Here is a 23727-nt window from a genome sequence, read left to right as displayed (position 1 = left end):
CAACTTGAGGAAGTTGTTGCAGCAGGTAAAGAAGAAGAATAGTGCTGTTGGGAAAGTCTTAGGCGTGTTGCCCAGATATGATAACAGTGAATTGAGAAGGAGAGTGGAGATAATGAATAGTAACATAGCTGACTGAGTTGTGTGAGGCAAAGGAGGTTTACTCCACAGATTTACAAGCACAAATGAACAGATTGTATAGCAGAAGGAAGATGGATATGTGGTTGAAGATGTGATTGCAGCAGCACAAGGTGATGGAATGCATAAAGGTGAGGATGAGACAGGTAAGAATGGAAATCACAGTCAGAATCAGAGAAACGGGAGTGGTCAAACAAAAGAGAGAGGTGTAGTATAGCAGCTAGAATTGAGAATGTTGGTGCTGGTAGAATTGCTTCAAACACACAGCGATTGTTATGTTTACACACAAATGTAACGAGTATTTGAAACAAGAGAGCTGAGTTTGTGGTATTGATTGAGACAGTATACCCAAAAGTAATTGGAATAAGTGAAACTTAGTTGTCTCAGGAGGATGTGATGTCAGGAATAGAATTAGAAGGATATATAATGTTCCGGAAGGACAGAGATGTGAAAAGAGAATGGGGAGTGCTGTTAATGATTGCAGAGGAATTATGTCGGCAAAGTGTGGAAGTTCATAGTGCATGCACAGATTTTGAATCTGTGTGGTGGGAATTTTAAATAAACAGGTTAGAATATCTGATAGGATGCTGTTATAGGCCAGGGAATGCAAAGCATGTTGATTGTGAAATGTTTAGGCAAATTAGTTGGGCATATAAAAGAAGGTGATTCTGATGGGAATTACAGGAATATAGACTGGAAGGAGGAAATAGTGTATGGGAACAGGGAGAACGAGTTTGTGGAATTTCTGAGAGATAAGTATCTTAAGCAGCATGTGATTAAAGCAACTAGAGGCTTTAATGTTTTGGATTTGGTGATAACTTCACAAGATGTAGTTGTTAATGAGGTGTTTACACTGCTGCCGGTTAGTGAGAGTGATCATGAGGTACTTGTTTGGTAATAAGTATCTTAAGCAGCACATGATTAAAGCAACTAGAGGCTTTAATGTTTTGGATTTGGTGATAACTTCACAAGATGTAGTTGTTAATGAGGTGTTTACACTGCTGCCGGTTAGTGAGAGTGATCATGAGGTACTTGTTTGGGAAGTGATGAAACAAGAAAGGTCGCTGCCAAAAAAATGGATACTTTATACTTCCATGTGGAAGTGTAAAGCAGGTGACTATAGGAAGCTCTGTAGTCAGTTAGCATCAGTACGTTGGGTAGATGAGCTGAGCGAAAAAGATGTTGACAATAGAAACTCACAAGGCATTATCTGACAGCATACTTAGGGTTAAGCGAGTAAATAGAGTGGGAGTGAAATGGATGAACAGCGAAATCAAGCAAGCTGTGCTGGAAAAGAAAATGTTATGGAGGAAGTACAAGGCAGTTGGTGGAGATCAGATCCATTAAGAGTATAAAGTGCAGGCTAGAAAGATGATGAACATGGTAAAGAAAGAAAAGGTGCAATATGAGAGGAGATTGGCTGGTCAGGCCAAGGATAACTCAAGGGAATTTTTCTGCTACATGGCATGCAAGAGGAAGAATAATTATGCCAGCCTAACATTGGTGGATAGTCATGGCAGCAGACTAACAGCACTTTATCAGCATATATCATACTGGTATAAATGATCTGGTACAATATAAAGAAGAGGCAAATATTTGAGAATTGCAAGTGAAAGAAACAGAGGTGTATCAGATGTTGGTTGGGTTAGATGTGAATAAGTCTGTGGGAATGGATGACATACCACCACGTATTCTTGAGAAATGTGCACCACAGCTGGTTATGCCCTTGACCTGGTTATTTAATGAAAGTCTTGCAGTGGGTAGGGTTCTTAAAGAGTGGAAAGAAGGCAAAATAGTACCACTCCACAAGCATGTTTTTAAGACAGAAGTCTCCAACTATAGGCCAGTCTGTATAACTGCAGTTGTGGTCAAGGTGTTCGAGACATTCGTAAGGAATAGAACACAGAAGTGGGTTGATGGACATAGCATTCTTTATGATGGTTAGCATGGATTTATAAAGGGTAGGTCCTGTTTTAGTAATTTACTTGCATTTTATGATAAGGTGATGAGTGTGTTAGATAAGGGAGAATCATCATCATCAAATTCCTGACATGTACCCTCAATGAGTGTACAGGATATGATAGCACTACATGAAAAATTTACATCATTACTAACTTCCTATCTACAATTTTCCTCCAAATTAGTCTGTTACTTGTCAAGACTCCAACATTATCAGATCTTATATTTCTATCGTCTAAGGCACGATAGAAATATAAGATAAACGATCCATATCTTCCTCAAGATATGGGTCGTTTTACTGCCAACCTGGCAGAGAACACTTGTTATGCTAATCTTTCCTCACCCATTCTGTTTAAGTGACCATACCACCTGAGATTAGCTCTGCTAACGCATTCCTGGATGCTGACAATGTCAAGTTCTTTCCTAATATCCTCGTTTTTAATATGATATTGCCATTGATGCCATCTGTTCACGCCTCTAATCTTTCTCAGGACTCTCATATATGCAGTCTCTAGTCTTTGGTCAAGTGTTTTACTTCTGACCCAGCTCTCAGATCCATAAGTTAAAACTGGTTTGAACACTGACTTGTATACAGCCTAATTTAGTGTTCCGACTAATTTCCCTCTTATTCAATATGAATTTATTCAATTCACTTCCTACCATACCAGTTCGTTGATTCTGTTGTCTATTTCAATATTTAATTTACCATCGTCACTAAAAATCGTGCCTAAGTAGTTGAAATGTTTTTACTTGTTCCACAGATTCTCCATTCACAATGCAGTTGACATTTTCAACGATTCTACCTATTTTCATTGTCTTTGTCTTTTTATTGCTGACCTTCATACCATATCTGTTACAACACTTACTCAATTTAGTCACGGAATCTTGCACACTTGTAGTGGATTTATTTAGAAGTATAACATTGTCCACATAAAGCAAAGAGCTGACATTAACATCTCCAATTCTGATATCATGTTTAATACCACTTTCCTTCCTAATGTGATCCATATAGATGATGAATAACAGAGGGGATAGTGTACATACTTGTCTGACACCAGATTTAACATTAAACCATGTTCTTGTACTTCGTTCAATTCTAACTGCTGATTTACAACTCAAATAAAGACTAAGTATTGCTTGATATAATGCCCCATTGACACCATATAACTGTAGCGTATTGATTAGCTTCTCTCTTGGCACCTTGTCATATGCCTTTTCCAAATCGACAAAACTTAAATACAGATCTTTGTTATATTCTCATGCTTTCTCAACTATTTGTCGTAAAGTGAAGATCTGATCCTGACAGCCTCTATTTAGCAATCTAGCTTTCATATTTGTAGATTTAGGGACTCAAAAACACACGTGTTGAACAGATTATTTTATTAATTACAAATAAAATAAAACTTGACGTTTCGACTTCTATATCGAGGTCATCATCGGAAGAATACAACTGTATACAGAACCAAGCTACATGCTCGTGCTTTCTATACCAGTAAACTAAATCTACGTCGTTAATAAATCTTTTTTCTAGCCTGACCTCTAGTGATAGAAAAGAAAAACAAAAATAAATAAAGAAATAAAATTATAAAAAAAAAAAAAAAAAAATTCGATTCGTTAATAAAGAAACACGTATCTTCAGCTTACCGTAGAGGCTGCACTGCTTGTGGGTCACATCTCCATGGATTATGATGATTCTTTCTTTTAGGTTTAAACGGTGATCAGCACTCATATTTGTAGATTTAGGGACTCAAAGTACGTGGGCCCTTTTTGCCCACGTACTCCGCTCCGGATATTTCGTATGGCAAAACGATTTTTACCTTCAAAAAGAAGGTACAGCCATTGGCTCACCACTTTCTCCCCCAATAGCTAACTTTTATATGGAAGACTTTGAGCAACGTGCTCTAGAGATAGCATGTCTAAAGCCCAAAATTTGGCTCAGATACGTCGACGATATTTTCGCCATTTGGCCCCACGGCCGCGAAGCTCTAAATACATTCCTTAGCCACCTAAACAAACAACACAAACGTATCCAATTCACCATTGAAATGGAAAAAAACGACTCTCTTCCTTTCCTAGACACACTTGTCACACGTCTTCCCTCTGGCTGTCTCTCCTTCTCAGTTTACCGCAAACCTACACACACAGGCCAATACATACACAAAAATTCTTACCACCACCCAACACAAAAATTAGGTGTCATAAGCACCCTTAAACACAGAGCCCTAACTATTTGTTCGAATGAACAGGCTCTAAACCAAGAATACAAAATCATCAACCAAACATTTATCAAAAATGGATACAATAAAAAAACTATTCACAAGATCCTCCATAAAGATACCAGTAAGAACAAAAAAGATTTCAAGAATGCTATTGCCATTCCTTATGTTAGAGGCATTTCTGAAAAAATAGACAGAACACTTCGCAAATACAACATTAAAACCACCTTTAAACCCCCAAATAAGCTAAGACACCTACTCAGTTCCTCTAAAGATCCTCTTCCACACCTAGCACACCCAGGGGTATACAAAATACACTGCACATGTAACATACCATACATAGGGGAAACAGGGCGAACTATCCCAATCAGACAAGACGAACACAAACGACACATTAAATACCTCCACTTCGGTAAAACAGGCCTTTCTGGCCATGCACTCCAAACATACCATAGAATTGACTGGAAAAATACCAAGTCCCTACACAGCACCAAAACCTGGTTTGAGAGAAAATTTAAAGAGTCTTGTGAAATGCTCAAACACAACTCAAATCTCAACAAAAATGATGGCCTCACCATTTCAAGAATGTGGAGGACCGATCTACAACCTGTATAACATCCTAAACTAGCATTAGAAAAATTCCCACTACAAGAAGACAACTTGGTGACTTGGTGAAGTGTTTAGAACATTCAATAGCAACTGAAAGAAATCATTTTGTAACTATCCAGAATATTAATACATGAGGACTCTAACAGTTTATTGTAGTTGCATTTATCTATTTATAATATATATATATATATATAATTTTTTTTTTTTTTTTTTTTATAATTTTATTTCTTTATTTATTTATTTTTGTTTTTCTTTTCTATCACTAGAGGTCAGGTTAGAAAAAAGATTTATTAACTACGTAGATTTAGTTTACTGGTATAGAAAGCATGAGCATGTAGCTTGGTTCTGTATACAGTTGTATTCTTCCGATGATGACCTCGATATAGAGGTCGAAACGTCAAGTTTTATTTTATTTTAATTAATAAAATAATCTGTTCAACATGTGTGTTTTTGAGTCCCTAAATCTACAAATATGAGTGCTGATCACCGTATAACCCTAAAAGATAGCAATCTAGCTTGTTCTTCACCAAGCTTCTCTTCCACAATTCTTCTCAACCATTTCTCAAGTATACTTGCATAAATCTTGCCAGGAACACTCAGTAGGGAAATACCTCTGTAATTCTCACATTCAGTTTTATTTCCCTTGTTATATATGGGTTCTATGAGAGCTCTACTCCATCATCAGGAATTTGTCCCTTTGTCCAGGCCTTTTGAACTATGCGGTGCAGCCACTATAAGACTTTTACACCACCATACTTCAGCATTTCTGGTCAAATAAATTTCTGCTACCTTTCCACATTTCAAGCCTTTGATGGCTTTTTCTACTTCACGTATGGATATGTATTCCTGACTGTATGCCTGCTGAGTGTTTTTTACCACTGTGCTATCACTGCTTGTTTCATTTAGCAATTTTTCAAAGTAATTACTCCATACTGCAAGGATATCTATTTCTTCAGTTTTCATGTCACCTTTATCATCTCTAATTCCTTTTACAGCACTCTTTCCTCCATTTTTAAACTTATTCAACAACCTCCAGAATATTTTGCCACCTTCTTGATATTTATTTTCTATATTCTTGCCAAAGTCCTCCCATGACTTTTGTTTAGCTAGTTTTACAGTGTTTTAGCATTCTTGCATTTGTCTCTGTATTCTCTAAGAGCACAAGCTGACTTATTTGCCAGGAACTTTTGATATGCTTTCTTCTTTTCTTTCACTGCCTCTTTAACTTCCTGTGTCCACCATGGAGTTCTGATTTTTCTATCCTTGCAGACAACCTCACTACATGCCTCTCTGGCTGAATCAATCAGGGTTTTCTTCAATGCTTGCCACTGAATTTCCAAGGTTTGGTTCCTGTTCTCAAACTCTTTCATTTTTTCTTCAATAATCTTTGTGTATTTTAGTATACAGTTCACATCTGAGAGCTGCTCAATTTTTATTCGTTTTAAAACTTTCTTACATGTTATTCTTTTCAATATGAAATTCAATTTTATCCTGCTCAAGACTAAATAGTGATCACTTCCAATTTCAAATCCTCTGTACACTCTGATGTCCTGCACCAGGGAGAAAACATCACTATCAACAATAACATAGTCAATGAGACTTTTCTTATTTCTAGCCTCTTCTCTCCATGTGAATTTATGCACATTTGTGCACATTAACATGGTGTTAGTTATAACCAGTCCATGTCCTGAGCAGAAATCCAACAGATATTTGCCATTATTATTAGCTTTGCTCTTTTCTCCGACTTTTCCCAAAATATTTTTGTATGTCTGACAATCATTTCCTACTCTGCTATTTAGATCCCCAACAAGGACCAACTTTTCGTTTTTCATTGTGTCAGTTGCTTTCTCTAAAGCATTAAAAAATTCCTCCACTTCTACATTAGTAGAACCTTCTGTGGGACCATAGGCACAAATAAGTCTCATTGTCCAGTTCCCCATTCTCATATTTTCCCACATCACTCTACTTGAAACTGCCTGCCATTCAAGAAGATGAGCCTTGTATTTTGTGTTGAATACTATGGCTACTCCTTTTCCTTGATTGTGATTGCCTGAATATAACATTTTGTATTTATTGCTCAGAAAGATCTTACCAGTTTTTGTCTTTTTTGTTTCAGTCACCCCTATTATGTCAATCTGGCACTTATCTAATTCCTCAGCTAGCTCCATTTCTTTGCCATTCAAGCTTCTTATGTTGATAGTGCCAATCTTTAACTCTGGTGATGTTGAGTTGGTGTGTGCTTTCAGATTTGATTCGGTAGATGACTTTTCGCTGTTTGCCCTGGTTCCTTGGCGAAAACAATGGGGACCTTGTTTAACCAGGCAACGCCCCAGCCAGCATGAAATTTTGTCATGTTGTACCATCATTTTGTATATTGGCTTAAGCCAATAAGAATACAATTTGGTCAGCTAAATCCCAAATTGTCAGCCCATCCTCGTTCGTTCAGTATCCAGGTAGATACCCAACTGGGTGCACCACAAGAAGGTGAGGATTGGACATTAGGTCAGAAGCCCTGGTCAGTTTTCCGCATTCCTTCGAAGGCTATATGGAGGTCTCCTCTGTTATTCAGCTTTGACCCTTAAGCATTCTGGGGAGAATCATATACTGTGATATTCTTAGACTTTGCAAAAGTGTTTGATAGATTACCACATGATGAGTTGGTGTACAATCTGCAGAGGATGTGAATAGATAGTATATTGGTTGATGGATCAGAGATTGGCTCTGAATGATACCAGCAGGTTGTGTATGATGGAGCAGTGTCTCAAAAAAGAAGGGTAACCAGTGGTGTGCCCCAGAGTTCTGTTTTGGGCCCTGCTGTTTAACTTGTTTGTAAAAGATATATCATGTGGACTGATTGGGGATCTTCAGTTATTTGCTGATGATGCAAAGTTGGGAAGAATTATAAGTAGCATTGTGGATGCTGAATCCCTTCAGGAAGATTTGAATAGACTTTTTACTTGGACAAAAGAGTGGGGGTTGTAGTTTTAATATTAATAAGTGCAAGGTGTTGCATTTTGGAGTGCAGAAATATGAGGCTGGGTACTATATCAATGGCACCATACTGCAGGAAGTGGATGAGATTAGAGATTTGGGAGTGAGATGGTTGACAGTAGACTGAAATTTAGAGGGCATATTGCTAGTGTTGCAAAGGTTGCACATTGTTGTGCTGCTATGATAAGTACTCTGACATGCAAGGATAAGGAAGTGGTTGTGCCACTGTATAAGGCACTGGTCAGACCATACTTGGACTATTGTGCTTAGATCTGGTCACCTGGTTTTCAATGTGATGTGGAGACATTGGAGAAAGTCCAGAGGCAAGTGACTAAGACAATATCAGGAATTTGGAATGCTGGCTATGGAGAGAGGTTGAAGAAGTGTGGATTGCAAAATTTGGTGGATAGGAGGAAGAGAGATGATATGATAGAGACGTTTAAGTTAGTGAGAGGATTTTATCAGGTTAATCCAGAGTGGATTATAAAAAAAGTAGAAAAACCAAAAGTCATTCCTGGAAGTTATGTAAAAGTGTAGTGAAGAAGGGTGTGAGGAGTAGATTTTTTACATGGAGAATTGTCAGTGAATGGAATGCATTACCAGAATGTGTTGTTAATGCAAGGAGTGTTAAGGATTTAAAATTCTATATGATAAATATAGATGTTGTTGATAAATGTTGTCAGTTGAATGAACCTCCCACGATGAGCCTGTCCCCTCCATGGAGGGTGTAATAATAATAATACAGTTTTAACTGTAAAAAAAAAAAAAAGTGACACCTCCAAGAACTCATTGTATGAAGGCACTCATTCCACACAACTGACTATCTCCACTATTTAATCCTTTATCAACCTACAGTGATCCTTACATTTCACATTTAGTTTAATAGGATTTAATCTAAGAATTACTAAAAAGTAACTAAAAGTAATATTACCAAAACTATGCATGCTATTTGATAAATATTTATTTAAAAAATATTCTTTGTAATTCAGGTAGTTATTTTTGGAGCTGTGTGTGCTTATTTGGGAATACCTGAACATCTTACTATGAGTATGTATATGTTTGGTGTTCTTCGTACAGTCAGCACAGGTATGGTTCGCCTGGGAAAATTAATAGGAGCAATGGAAGTAAGTACTATATGTTCTGTTGTGTTGCCTATTAAATCTTTCAATATCAATTTGGAGAAGAAAAAAGGGATAATAGTTATTTTTTTATATATACTATATGTCAGTTTCCAGTTATGGCTAATCATCAGTTATTTATGAGGTGAAATACATTTGAATGTCTTTCACACATTCAGTTTCTGCTTGCATTTTCTTCAGATATTCCATGATCATTGTTCATCAGAACTGGCATCAGCATTTCCCTCCCTCTTCTCTAAATCTATTAAAATATGTGCAGCAGCTATTCAGTACTCCTTTGCAGTTCAATCCGAACCTATAGAAGAAATCTTTATTTGAAAGTACTTATAAATGTTCACCATGTACTAGACAGGATTTAAGGATTCATCATTATCCAACTATATTACTGTAGCAATGTGTGTGTGTTTAGCCACTAGCATACAGAAATCCATTTCTGTAATTAAAGGAGTGAAAGTTGTGCATGAGCATGTTTACCTTAACCACAAGAGATTTTACATAGCTATCAAAGAAAGTTCAGAGAGACCTGAAAGGTGTTATCTAATTAGTGCAACTTAAAATATGTTATATAAATATTAAAATATAAAAAGAAGTTATGTAGTCTCCAGCCAAATAGGGTTTGTCAGGATCAGCCTTCTACTTGTAGGTTGTTCAGAATGCTGTTATTCTGAAAAACTCTGCAGATTGCTACAGCTATATGGTATAAATTGGATGCTACAACTTGAAATATATATATATATATATATATATATCTTATACTTAGGCTATTGGTCAGCATTTAAATTGAAGGAGGTACAGGAAATGGTCTGATGTAAAATCAGACCATTTCTGGCACCAGTGATTTGAAAGGCAAGACATATGCAGTGACAGAAGATATGAAAGAGTTGCTGATAGAAGCAAAAAAGAAGAGTAAGAAAGTAGACGGTGGATCTGCTGCCTTTGTATCTTAGGAGTGAATTGAGAAGATAGGCCCTGATTGCTAATGAGTCAATGAGATGATTGTCCAGGAGGAATGGTGTGTAGTTTATATATATGTATGGAGTGAATTTGATGGATGAAAAGACTAGTATATGCCTGATTTATTATATTTCTTTGAATGGTTTGAAGTTAGATGTTTCATGAGAATGTTGTTCAGTGAGAGGTTGGAACTGCAGAATCAGGGAAAGAACAACTCGGAGAGGGGGGGGGGTCAAGTGTGGGTTCAGCCGCCCCTGGGGTAGATGGGTGTATGGAAACGATTATGCAATGCCGAATGCAGTTTCAAATCTGAATGGGTTGGTGATGACATTACACAAGAGTAACTGTGTGTCCAAGGGAATGTTGAAGTATCAAAAATAAAAGAGAGGAATTTTTGGCCAAGCCAAGCATTTGGTCAGCTTGGCTTAGCTTGGTCAAAAATTATGTGCATCAGTGAGACCTGGTTACAGAAAACGATACGGTCACAGAGGGCAGAATATAAGTATTTTATTTTCAGGAAGAATAGAGGGAATATGAAAGGAGGAGGAGGAGGGGTATTGCTGATGATAGTTGAACTTGAACCAACAAAAATAAAAGTTAAGGATTTTAGGTCTGAGAGAGATGGTTCATTTGGGGTTATCTTGTGCATGGTGCAAGGGAGTGGCCAATAGGACAAAATATATTTGTACTATATATTGGTTGCCATTATAGAGGAACTCCACAGGAAGATGTGTATGGCATGCAAAATTGAGAGATAAGCATTAGTGCAGGCCTGACAATTATTAAGGGAGACTTCAACTATGGTGACATAGATTGGAAAGAGGAAAGGGTACAGGGCAAGATGGAAGTAGAATTTATATATTTACTAGGGGATAATTAGCTGAAATAGTGTGTCTTGGAGGGGGATCAAAGTTTTGAGAGTGCTGGATCTAGTGATAGCATCAGAAGATATATCCATAACTTCATTCCTGGAAAGGGACAATACAGTCTTGTTCTGGGAAGTTCTAAACACATGGAATTTTCTGTTAAGAAAGGATTTATATTGAACCATAAAGCTGGTCAGTAGTGCATTGGAAGTAGTCAGGGTGTGTTTGTGTTTGAGAGAAGCAGTATCAGACGGTATACCCAAGATCAGAAAGATAAACCAAGCAGGGATTAAATGGATTAATAGTAATATTAATCCATTTAATTTACAGGAGCTGTAAAAAAAAAAAAAAAAGAACATTTTGGAAGGAATATAAAGACAAGTGATCAGCATGCTCATAAAGCACAGGACAAGAAGAGTAACTGGTATAGTAAGGAAGGCTAAATTTAGGTGAGAATGCCAAAGTAAATCTAAAAGTTTTATTTTGCTATGCAGTGAGTATGAGGCAAAATGATTATGGAGATAACTTTGATCAGTGCTGATGGTAGAAGTGGAAGAAGCTGAAGAAATAGTTGAGTTGCTGAGTGATCACTTTTCAAGGGCATTATCAGGCAGAGACTTTGCACTTGATGATATGACAAAGACTGATTTGAGAATTGATGCAGACAAACTGGAGGTGCTCAGCATATTGGAAACTGTCAGTGTGAATACAGCAGTGGGATTGGATGGCATGTCAGCCTGTGTGTGTGTGTTATGAGAATGTGCAAGAGAATTGGAAGTGCCTCTGATGAAGTTGTTTAATCTAAGCCTCAGCTCCAGCAAGGTTTCAAGAGAGTAAGACAGTGTCATTCATAATGGAGACCCCCAAGACAGAAATAGCAAATTACAGTGGTGGTTCAAGTATTGGAAAATTTGGTTAAAGATAAGATTTAGGAATAGGTGGATAGGAATATTATACTCTAATAGATGCAGTACAGCTTTGTAAAAGATAGGACTTAATAATTTATTTACATTTTATAATAAAGCAATAAAGGAAATGGCTACACCATAATACTGCATGGAAAACTATTACATGAGTTGGAACAAATGGGAATGGATGTGAAGCTGGTAGCATGGATTGGGGGGGGGGAGTGGCTTGACAGATAAACACAAGAAAGTAGCATATCGTAGAGTTGAATCTAGAAGAATAAGTGTAACCAGTGGAGTTCCTCAAGCCTCTGTACTTGGACCACTATCCTTAATTTGTATATTAATGATGTAGGGCATGATGTATATTAATGATGTAGGGCATGATTTAAAAGGAGGATATTCACTTGTTTCCTGACAATGTAAAATTGGAAAGGGCAATAATTGATAAAGTGATGCAGATATCCTTCAGGATAATTTAAATAAATTGGCATTGTGAGTGAAAGGTAATGTTAATTTAATTGACAACCATTTAGGATTGAAACTGATCTGGGTAGTGACCCTGCCATAGTGGCTCTTCTCATAATCTTCTCTTTTTATAGCATTATACATGTCCAAAAGAGAGTGTGCTTTGCATTATGGTATACTAATGCAGTTGATGTGAAGTCATTGGCCTCTATATACAAGTAGCCCAGTTGTGAAGGTACTTCATGTGTAAATTTTGTTTGCTTACACTGGGATAAAGGATTAAACCAAAAATATAAAGTCTTGGCATCTTTAATTTATAACCAAGTGAAAAAAATTTCAACTTCTGCCATCATCTTGGACACTCATCTCTAAATCCTCTTCCTTATCCCTCAAGAAATCCAGGTAACCAAATCTGTGAGGTAGGTAGTCCAGATGTGGCCATATCAAAGCTTTATACAGAGAAATAATAACCTCCATATCTCATTTGTTAATGCATTGAACAATAATTTATCATTATTACATGAACACCTCCATGAACTAACTCATGGGAGACCTAAACTATCAACACAATATCTATCATAGCTTTCCTTGAAACCATTAACAGACAGAGCAATCACAACTGACACAGGCTTTCCATTCACTGACCACTCTCCAAGCAAAAAATCTAGTCTTCATGCCCTTGCTAACTACACTCTTGCCCAACTTTCAGGAATGGCCTCTTGTTCTGCCTCCTCTAGCCAAGTGCTGAAAGTCCTATAAAATCCTTTAAGCAACTTAAATGTTTATATCATATCCCCCTTTTTTGCCTATCAACCAACTTTTACAATCCACAAACCCTCAATCTATCCTCATAGGGAGTGTTCCACAGACTACTCACCATCATGGTCACTCACCTCTGGATCCACTCCACCATTTCATCATCCCCAAGAAACCTAGGTGACTAGACCTGAGCACAGTAATTGAGATGTGGTTCTATCAAGGCTTTATAAAGAGGAATGATAACTCCCTTATCTCTGCTTGTTAGTGTTTTCTTCAATAACCAAGTAATGCTGTGAGGTATCCTGGCTACTTTAACAATATACCCTCTAAACACCAACTCTCTCTCGCTCTACTATCCTCAAATCCCCTGGCCTTATCAATTTCCTGTACAGTTCCCTTAATGTGGTACAAAGCTTGTAATCTTGGCATTCCAAAATGCATAATAACTTTCTACATTAAATTGATATCCATTATGTTTTGCCCATACTCATGTAAATCATCGCCTATTATCCTACACAACTTGCCATCATCAGTAAATAACCGATATCTCCCTTTAAATAATTATTTCTTATATCATTTATGTTCAAATTAAAATTAAACAGCAGGGGTCCAAGCACAGGGCCCTATAGCACACCACTAGTCTCCTGGATTCTGCTTCTCCATATATATATATACACACACACACACTACTTTTTGGTATCTGTCTATCAGCCACCCTTTTATCCATATTCACCAGTTTCGTATCCATCCCCTAGCCATTCCCTTTATATAAATCAGCTGTCACTCTATTAATTTGATGAATTGATTATTGATTTATTATAAATTTGATGAACTATTCACTTTTCCAGAATGACTTCTAAACTTCAGCTTCCTGTCCATAGTTACCCCCCACCCCTCTGAATCCTAGCCTCATCAGTTCCCTGCAATCCAGTTGTGGCAGTGTAGTATACATTGTATTTTTTTTTTTATCCAAAAATATCACGTTAAACTGACAACTATTTTCTTTCTCCATCCTGCTGCATCAACTTTATTAACTAATTCTCTACCAAGTTTTGTATCATCAGCAAACAACTGGATATTTCCTCCCAAATTATTTACATTATTAATGCACAAATTAAATAACAGCACTCAAGTACAGAGCTGTGCAGCACATAGCTGGTCACTCACCTTCTCCTGGATTCAGCTTCTTCATATACTTTGTCTGCCCACTAGCTACACTCTTATCCATATCGCCAGCTTCATACCAATTTTTATTTGCTCCAATTTACAAATTGGAGCAAATAAAAATTGGTTATGGAACTGTTATATATAACAGTTCCATGTGGCATCCTGTCAAATGTCTTTCAAAGGCCAACAATATCATGTAGCTGTTTCTTATATAAAACTCAAATATCACTTTATTTTAAAAAAGTGAGTAAATTACTAATGTAAGGAAACTACCTACTCATTTAAAAAACTACCTATCTCCCACATAGTCATTTTCTCATCCACCATATCTGAATTCTTCCTTAACCAACTTCTCTAATAACTTAACCACCACTTCCTAGATACTGATAGGTCAGTAATTTGCTACTTGTCTTTGAGCCTCCTTTATGCAATTGAACTATTTTTCCCTCTTTCCACTTCCTTGGGACCTTATTGGGTCAAAGGTGCTGCTGCTGGTACCCTTGCACATTCTTATAATAGAGAAGCCAAATTCACATCAATGTACTATAACATCTTAAGCACCTTCAGTTCATCTACTTCAATTCTTACATCAGTCCCTGATGCATCTGACATTGCAATATCTCTTAGTGTCATCCTTGCAGAATAATGGATATCAACCATTATTTCTGCTTTTCTTCACCTTTCTGCCATCAGCTCTCATTAAAGTTACCCTTTGGTAGTCATTTTTCCTTTTACTTGCCACACACTGCAAAGAATTCTTTGGGATTTTGACCTACTCAGCAAATTTCCTCTCATAATTTGATTTTGTCACAGTGACAAAATCAAATTACCAGAGGAAAAACATAACACTGTTTGCTATAGAAGATGATTTAACATGAATTGAACTTTCAGATATTTACTTCTGAGTAACTAGGTTTCATATAAACATATTTAAACCAGTGTGCAAAGGAACTATCACAGTTATTGTTATAATCTTACAGATGCTGAATATTCATTCCTCATGTCACACATCAATTCCATAAACTAATTCATCCCAGATCCTTTGTAATATATCAACGTTAATGGTTAAAATGGCTACTATTATACATTCCTTCATTTCCTGAAGTCTGCCTGGAAAAGGTAGTTCTTGAAGTAGACCCAACATTAGAAATCATGTGATGTGTTATGATGTGGCCAATCTTTCAGAAATTAATCCATGTTTTGAACAGAATGCCCAATCCAGAAGTATGGTAGATGTTTGTTAAGGAACCTACTGACCCTGTGACGAAAGTAACTCAGACCCCCATCCTGCTTGTAAATGAAGTCTGAATATTCCTGTAGTTCTCATCAGTATGTCCAGATACCGGATCCCTGTCACTGTGTTCTCTAGAAAAAAAAAAGAATGAACCAAAGACCTGTGCATAATTATGACACAAAAAAACTTCAGGTGAGTCCCTTTCGTTTTCAATCATGTGGATTTTCAAAGTCTGCATGGACATTATGGTGCTTCGCTTTCCCACTTGAATGTAATGTAGCCTCATCACTGAACATGAAGCAATTTGCATAGTTATCTTCATTTTTCCATGCGACTCTGAATAGTGAAGTTTTATTATTTCACTTTAATTTCCTTCTTCAGGGCCTGTAGCAGTTGCAAGAAGTTTCATCTTCAACCACCTATGGAGAATGTGCAAAACCATGGAGTGAGGGATACCTATCATAGGTAGCCGTCCTTATCAATTTCCTAATACTTTGTTAACAGTGACACAAAAGTGATTCATGGCTTCCTCAGACACATGTGGCTGCCTTATTAAGACCTGGTGGAGGCTAGTTGTATCAAATCAAAGACATAATGATTTTTGCTTTGTAGTCACAGAACCACATTTAGCAAACTCCAACACAAAATGCTTTCTCCTGTTGTGTCAATCAAAATGATAAATAGTGGGGTTCCTCTGTTCCTTACGGATCTTGAATTTAAGAGGCATTGGCATTTTAAATTAAGGGGGGAAAAAAAGACGAGATCTTGAATTTTATTTTGTCTTTAGTCAGTTTTTTTTTAATTTAATTCAGCATTATTATGTTTTATATTTTTTTAGGAGCCTCTATAGCTCGGTATAGACAAGCCCTTTGATTGAAAAGTCCTGGGTTCAAATCCTGTCTACAATGTGAGGAACCTTTATTACATTTTTCCAATCAAATGGTGAGCTAGCCAGTCTCATACAGAGGTAGGTTTTTTTTTTTTTTTTGCTACCTCTTCCAGAAACTCTGGTTTTTCATCCCTCAGAACAGGCAGACTAGACCTGTAAACATAGTTCTATAGACATAAAATACTTACTCCTAAGAGGGATGCAGCAGAGGAATGGCAACCCAGCTGCATGAAATTCCTTATCAGGGGATTCAACCCATCTTGGATGGAAGAGAAAGGGATGGATGCATATTTTTCTCTGCTTTAATTTTTTAATATTATTGTTTCTTGTATGTTTTTTTTAAAAACTCTATTTTTAGCAGACTCCTTTTTATACGTAGAATTATTGCTTAATGATGATATACACCATAAATTAAAGATACCAAGAAATTATAGAAATTATATACTTGGTTTAATCCTTTATCCAAGTGTAAACAAACAAGTTTGTGCCTGAACTTTTTTAGTACTGGGGCAACTCATATATAGAAGATTATGACTTCACATCACTTGCCTTAGTATTCCATAAAGCAAAGCAGATATCCTTATGAGTATATATATAAAATGCTATGGATTATAGGAAGGGTCACTACCCAGACTGGTTTCAACCTTTATTGAGGTCTCATCAGTGGGAGCCAGAACCAGAGGCGATACCAAGGTTGAAGTAATGCATAAGTCATATTTTCATATATGAGTTGCCAAAAGGTGTCGCACCTTATTATTAAAATACTCTGGATGATATACACCATTCAATTTGCCTTTGATATTTTGCTTTATTTCATGGTGGAATTGGAAATGAGGTACAAAATCTGTAACTGTATTAGTTTGGGTATATTCAGTGTTTGGACCACTCTAGTCCATTCCTCCCCTGCCAGTGGTGCAGCAAGAGCAAATCAGCAAGTGTTTCACCTCTGTTTAGAGGAAAGTGAAAGAATGATAGTAGCTTGTGGCTAAAACCAATGAGCTCTACAGTTTTCATTCCAAGTAAGGGATTCCCATTCTTAGTGACATACTAATGGAACTGAGCTTGCCACCTGGAATGGATCTTTCTGGCACAAGTTTGAGTCCATAGTAACTCCATCCAGTTGTTTTCCAGCACTCTTTGCTGCACGATGTCCTTTTTTTTTTATAGGTATTCCCATGGCCACTGGCATTTCTCTAATCATGTATGAACATGACCAGCAGCTCATCTTATCAAACCAATTTCTCCTCCTTTGTTTCCCACACCTGCTGTTTGGGACAGACTACCATACTGTTTTTCCCACAGATTATAATCCATGTCTTCAAGAAACATCAATTTCCTTTCAACAACAAATTCCTTTCTTCTTTTAACCACTTGCCCGTACATGGCACTGTTGTCATAGGTCTTGGGAAATCTTGTGTGTAAGGCTGATATATATATATAAACCAGTTTAATGAAGTAGCACCCATAAATATATCAGTAGGATGAAACCAAGAATATAATTTCTTGGCATCTTTAATTTATAGTACAGGGTGATTCTAAATTATTATTTGGGTTTCCTTGGCCTATAATTTTCAAACTGGAAATAACAACAAAACTGCTTACAGAATATGAAAAGTAACTCAAAAAGTTTTATTTGGCAATGCTGTACTTGCTGCATTGATGTCTGGGAGATAATATGACATCATACTTCAAAATGGTGACTCTTCGAGAGAAAGCAATGTGCGTACTTTGGTTTTTCGAAACAAAGTCTGTTATCACAATGCAACATGGTTACAGAACAGTATGGCAAACATCTGCTTTCAGATAATGCTATCTGATGGTTAAAGCAATTTCAAGAGACTGTTAGTAGTCAGCACCAAAAAGATTCTCCCTTCTCAGGAAGATGGTAATCAAATCCAGGAAGCATTTTATCGAAGCCCACAAAAAACTATCAAGACGAGCTTCTTTGCAGTTTGATCCACAAACGAATGCTACAGTTGTTCTTAACCATCTTCAACTCCCTGTCTACAAACTGCAGATTGTGCAGGCTTTAGAGCAGGACAATAAACCCTACCATTTCCAATTTGCCCGAGACATTTTGCCAAAATGTCGAAGCCAATGAAAATTACATTCAGTGATGGATATTTAATGATGAAACAACGTTTCACATATCAGAGAGAGAGATAAATCTTCATAACTGCACAATATGTGATCAGAAAACCCTCATGCCATTTGAGTATTCGAAAGAGATAGTCCAAAGGTGAATGTCTGGTGTGCTTTGTCATGTTTGGAGGCCCCTTTTCTTTGCAGAAAAAACAGTGACAGTTCTTCCAACTAGGGTAACAGATACAGCTACAGCTGTATCTGTTACCCTAGTTGGAAGAACAGCCAAATGTGGTGTTCCAGCAAGATGGAGCACTGTCACATTGAACTCATTGTCTGAGAATTTCTTGACATGCATTTTCCTGGGTGCTGGGTTGGATATGGTGGATCAATGCCGTGGCCTCTGTGCTCACCCGATATTATACCACTTGATTTCTTCCTGTGGAGATACATGAAGGACACTGTTTGCCAGAACCCTGTGACCTCCCTAGATGAAGACCAGAATTGTTGCTGCGATAAAAACAGCTTGGATGTCTTACATGCCATGAAAGGTGCATGTTGAAGTTGTTTAGCATTCTGCAGTATTGATTCTATAGGTAATAAAACTTTGAGTTACACTTTCATATTCTGCAAGAGTTTTATTTTGTTGTTTCTGGTTTGAAGATTATAATAAGCTACAGATATTCTGACCATAACTTAGAATCACCCTATATAACCAAGTGAAAAAACTTTCAATAAATATATATAGTTGTATCATCAAGCTTTAAACCTTTTCAGGCTTGACCATAGTCAACTATCACTGTAGTAAAACATAAGAACTGCAGGAATAGATTTTCTAGTGCATAATTTGCTATAATGAATTTTCTTTAGCATAGTATGTGCTTATAGAACTATGGTTGCAACTTTTCAACAGTTTTTTTCTTTAAATAATGAATGAGTTTGTTACAACAGTGTTTACTGTAGTGGGAGTCAATCATATTTTATTTTACTGAAAATAAAATAGAATGAGAAATAGGGATTCACATCATCCATTATTTGGACATTGTTTAAATCAACAGACAAAAATTCTATTTACATCAAAAATTCCCTGGTGGTATTTGTATATATAGCTTCTTGAAAGGTATATTTATTCATGGTATAGTTAAATCTGAATGGTTTTTGTTCCATGAATATGAGGCAACATATTTAAAACACAATTTTATATAGCTTCTTGAAAGGTACCGTATTTTCCGGTGTATAAGACGCACTTTTTACCTTAAAAATGGGGTGCGTCTTATATAATGAAGGTAAAGATTGTTTCCTCTTTTCAAAGTCATATGCACTCCCTTTTATGTTCCAAGATCTTTGTAGGCAGTTAATGGTGCAATCAAATTGATGTGACCTTCACGTGACTTCTAGCGCGTCATTGGCTAAGAACGGGGAGTCCCTATTCAAGTTTCATAATATCTTATCCGAGAAATCAGTTACCGATGTTTATCAGTATTGAGTTGACGTGTTGAGATATTTTGTGTTCAGTTTGATGTTTCCCCGTAGATTTTAGTGATGGAAAAAAACAGGCGACATTCATATTCTTCAAGTTACAAATTGCAGGTTGTAAAATATGCAGAAGAACACAAGAATAGGGAAGCTGAAAGACATTTTGGATCTCCGCCTACAGAAAAAATGATTAGAACTTGGCGTGGTCATGAGATTTTGTACAATTTGCGTAATGAAAAGCGTACGGAATGTGGAAAAATTGTGAAGTGGCCAGAACTAGAGACTGAAGTTTTGAAATGGTGCAAGAAAATCGGCAAAATGGCATTGCCATTTCAACAAAAATGATTCGAACACATGCAGTCAAAGTAGCCTGTGAGCGTAAAATTAAAGGTGGTGCATCATGGTGTTACCGTTTCATGAAATGCAGTGGACTTTGTATGCACACAAAAACAAAAATCAGTCAAAAAATGCCAAAAGAATATTTTTTCATAAATATGTGATTCAACATCGAAAAAATTACAATTTTGAAATGGTTTAAAGTTTAGATTTTTTCCAGAAAATTGTATTAAATTTCTTGGGTGCATCTTATACACTGGAAAATACGGTATATTTATTCATGGCATAGTTAAATCTGAATGGTTTTTTGTTCCATGAATATGAGGCAATATATTTAAAACACATAATTTTAAAAAGTCCAATTATATGAAATAGAATAGCAAAAAAATTGACATGCGATCATTTTTTTCCCTCCTAAATCTCCTTAACAGTAGAAGAGACTAGTTGAACTCTGTTAATTCACCTTATTTTTCAGGCACAGTACCTGCAATATGAATTTCAAAAGCTTCTGATTGATATAATAAAAAAGTAAGTATTAAGAGATTTGAAGTCTTACTAACAGTTTCAAAGAGATTTAGAAGATAGTAATTCCTAATTGATGATACACATAGCACCTGTGTCTCGTTTACCTATATGGTGGTATATGAACAATTAAAGTAGCGGCTTACTATTTTGAAAATTATTTTAGTTGTGTCAAATTCAGGTAATCGTGAAATGTATATATCATCTGTGTATTTAGGCTTAGGTGTTGGTTGAAGCTCATGATAAGATTTAACAGCACAGTGAAAGAATTGGTTTATTAGTTCTGAATTTTGTTACAGACATAATCTGGGATACAAACAATATAAAAAAAATACATGGAGGATCCATGAAGTGCGCCTTGCAACCATATGCCTGGGGAAGGAGTGTCCTAGGTTTGATTCCCGTCGGTGACGTGAGGAGCTGAAGGATCTTTCTCAGCCATAGCCAAGTTAGCCGGTCTTGGGTGTGGACAGTAGGTTTATCCTGGGGTTTTTCATCCCACAAAGCAGGCAAACTGGCCTTGAACTCAACACTACGGACATAGGATACACTGGGGTGTAGGGATGACCACCTCCTCCTGTGAACGGTTTGAGGTCCGATGATTAACAAACCCTCGACACCGCAAGGTAAAAGGATGATGAGATATTAGACTGTAAGTTAAAGTCCTAAGAGGAGCATCCTCTGTAGGCCAGTGGTATGCAGCCTCAGCTGTTGGGCAAAAGATCCAAGAATCAGTTTACTAAATCTAGGGAATTTTCATATACCTATATTAAAATTTGGTATTTTTTTTTTTAAATCTGCTGCTGATTCCAAAATATAGTTGGAACTTTAATAATATAATGTTGTACTGCTTTCAAACCATATTTGAAACTAGCTGCTCTTATCCACTCCCCTGAAGATCAGCTCTCATCCCCCCATCTCTCAGTTCTAGATGTATACAAGGCTTCTTTGTTCTTGCAACCATAACAGTTGCTATTTATCCTATTATGGTCAAACTAGAGGATCTGCTACAACAGTCTTGAAGAAGATAAGACACACACTACTTGGAAAGAAATCCTTGGAAGTTCCACATCTTATTAAGGTGGATACCATGGCTGTGTAAGAAACATACAACCATGGGCACCCACCTTAATAAGAAGTAGGAATTCCTTTCACTGCAATGACTGCAGCAATCTTATGGGGCATACTTTTCACAAGCGTAAGATAGCAATAAATGGGAATTTTGGACCATTCTTCCTGTAGACATGTAATGAGGTCCAGGACTGTTGTGGGGGCAGACGTCCCTTGACCTCACCAATTGCTCCAATTCATACCATAGATGTTCAGTAGGATTGAGATCAGAGCTCTGTAGGTGGCATTCATATCTACAAAAATAGATACTGCATGTTTTATCTACTATAAAACATGCAGTTACAGAGCAGCCTTATGGTACGATGTATTATCTTGCTGAAAGAAGCAATTGTCTATTTCATAGGAAGTATTTTCATTGTCCAGAATGTTCAGATATCTCTCTGAGTTCAATGTTCATGACACTACAAACAGAGGTCTGAGGCCAAACCAGAAAAAACAAAACAGAAAAAACAATAGCATCATACTGCCACCTCCAATTTCATAGTTGGGGGTTACGCACTCTGGTAAGAGACGTTCACTAGGTACCTGCCATATCTATACCCATTCATCTGCTCGGCAGAGGGTGTAGTATGATTTGTTGCTCCATAACACAGCTTCCAAAGCTTCCACATACTACTCTACATGCTCTTTGCACCACTAAAGATAATAACTGCATGCTGGTTTGGGTAATGAGGAGCTTGCATATTGCAGTCCTACCATGAAAACCCATGTTGTGAGCTTCATTTTCTGAATGTTTCTATGCAGCTGTAGCATCCCCATGGTCACGTTTGATGAGTGTGGTGGGTTGTCCACTGCAGGTAGTACTTGCAGTGGACTCCCTGCACTTCCATCTCAGTATGGTATCACTGATTGTTGACGTGGGATGACTCAATTTGTCAAGAATTTGCTGACCAGCTAAGTCTGGAACATAGTACCTATCACAACTCCTCATTCAAACTCTGAGTTCTCATGTAACAGTCATTTCACACAGATACAGTTGCACTGACTTAGAAGCATTATATATACTGGCTACAAAATATTAAGATTTAATGCATTGAATGAAAGAAGTAAACACAGTTTAATGGTTTCAATATTTCATCTCTTTCACAAGACATCATCTGGGATGCAACACATGACATTGCATGGCACAATGCACCTTGCCCATGGTGGCTTCCACAACTTCTTTCTAACCGTGTACATCCATTGGCACAATTATATGCACACTTTGCACAAAATTAAATAGGGAAAAAAAAACTTATGCTTCACTGCAGCAAAATACAAACATGATAGGTTTTTTTTTTTTTTTTTTTTTGAATTAACATCAGTGTTAAAGAGAAGAAAAAAAAACTAACCAAATCTTAATAAATATGGGCATACAAAACTTCAGGATTTGGGAAACAATTCTTAGATCTGTCTGAAAACACCCATTTAAAGGCTGCCTCTCTTAGGACGTCAGGCTTATAGTCTAATATCTTTCACTTAGTTCCTGTGTTGTTTTGCATATGTTATTACAGTTCTCATATTGCATTCCAGATGATGTCTTGTGAAGGAGATGAAATATTGAAACCATTAAACCTGTGTTTACTGCTTTCATTCAGTGCATTAAATCTTAATATATTCTTGTACACCAAATGCATATTCCACAGACAGTATATTTTCTAACTAGGCAGGAGCCACACGAAAAAATTCCAGTTTTATGTGTTACTATTCATGATTAAATATAAATATTAAAGCTTCTTTTTACTTGAAGATCTTCCAGAACTCCAAACATCATTCCTGATAATAAATATGTACAAAAACTTAAATACAAATACAGTAGATGCCACTTATTGTGATCACTTTGAGATGGTTGCTTTTCAATAACAATAACCAAAGGATATAAAAAATTGCATCATTCATTTCAATTTATT

The 23727-nt window shown here is 36.7% G+C and overlaps 1 protein-coding gene across 7 annotated transcripts in view; it reads left to right on the top strand.

Moving 5' to 3' along the window:
• The window catches only part of LOC150109403 (uncharacterized), a 150332-nt gene that overhangs the window by 86617 nt on the left and 39988 nt on the right, over nucleotides 1-23727 (top strand). For 5 of the 7 annotated variants that reach the window (XM_090412926.1, XM_090412919.1, XM_090412912.1 and 2 more), the window contains exons 6-7: nucleotides 8900-9034; nucleotides 20661-20713. In XM_090412926.1, coding sequence (XP_090269052.1) covers nucleotides 8900-9034; nucleotides 20661-20713 — 188 coding nt within the window. The remainder of the gene's footprint in view (nucleotides 1-8899; nucleotides 9035-20660; nucleotides 20714-23727) is intronic. The other 2 variants (XM_090412934.1, XM_090412953.1) reach the window with 2 other exon arrangements.

This window comes from Typopeltis vanoorti, chromosome 2 (genome assembly GCF_054136105.1).
Source record: "Typopeltis vanoorti isolate ZY-2024b chromosome 2, IOZ_Tvanoo_1.0, whole genome shotgun sequence".
NCBI classification, from domain to species: domain Eukaryota; kingdom Metazoa; phylum Arthropoda; class Arachnida; order Uropygi; family Thelyphonidae; genus Typopeltis; species Typopeltis vanoorti.
Note: the sequence above shows the minus strand (reverse complement) of the source record. Positions and strands in the feature narration are given on the sequence as shown.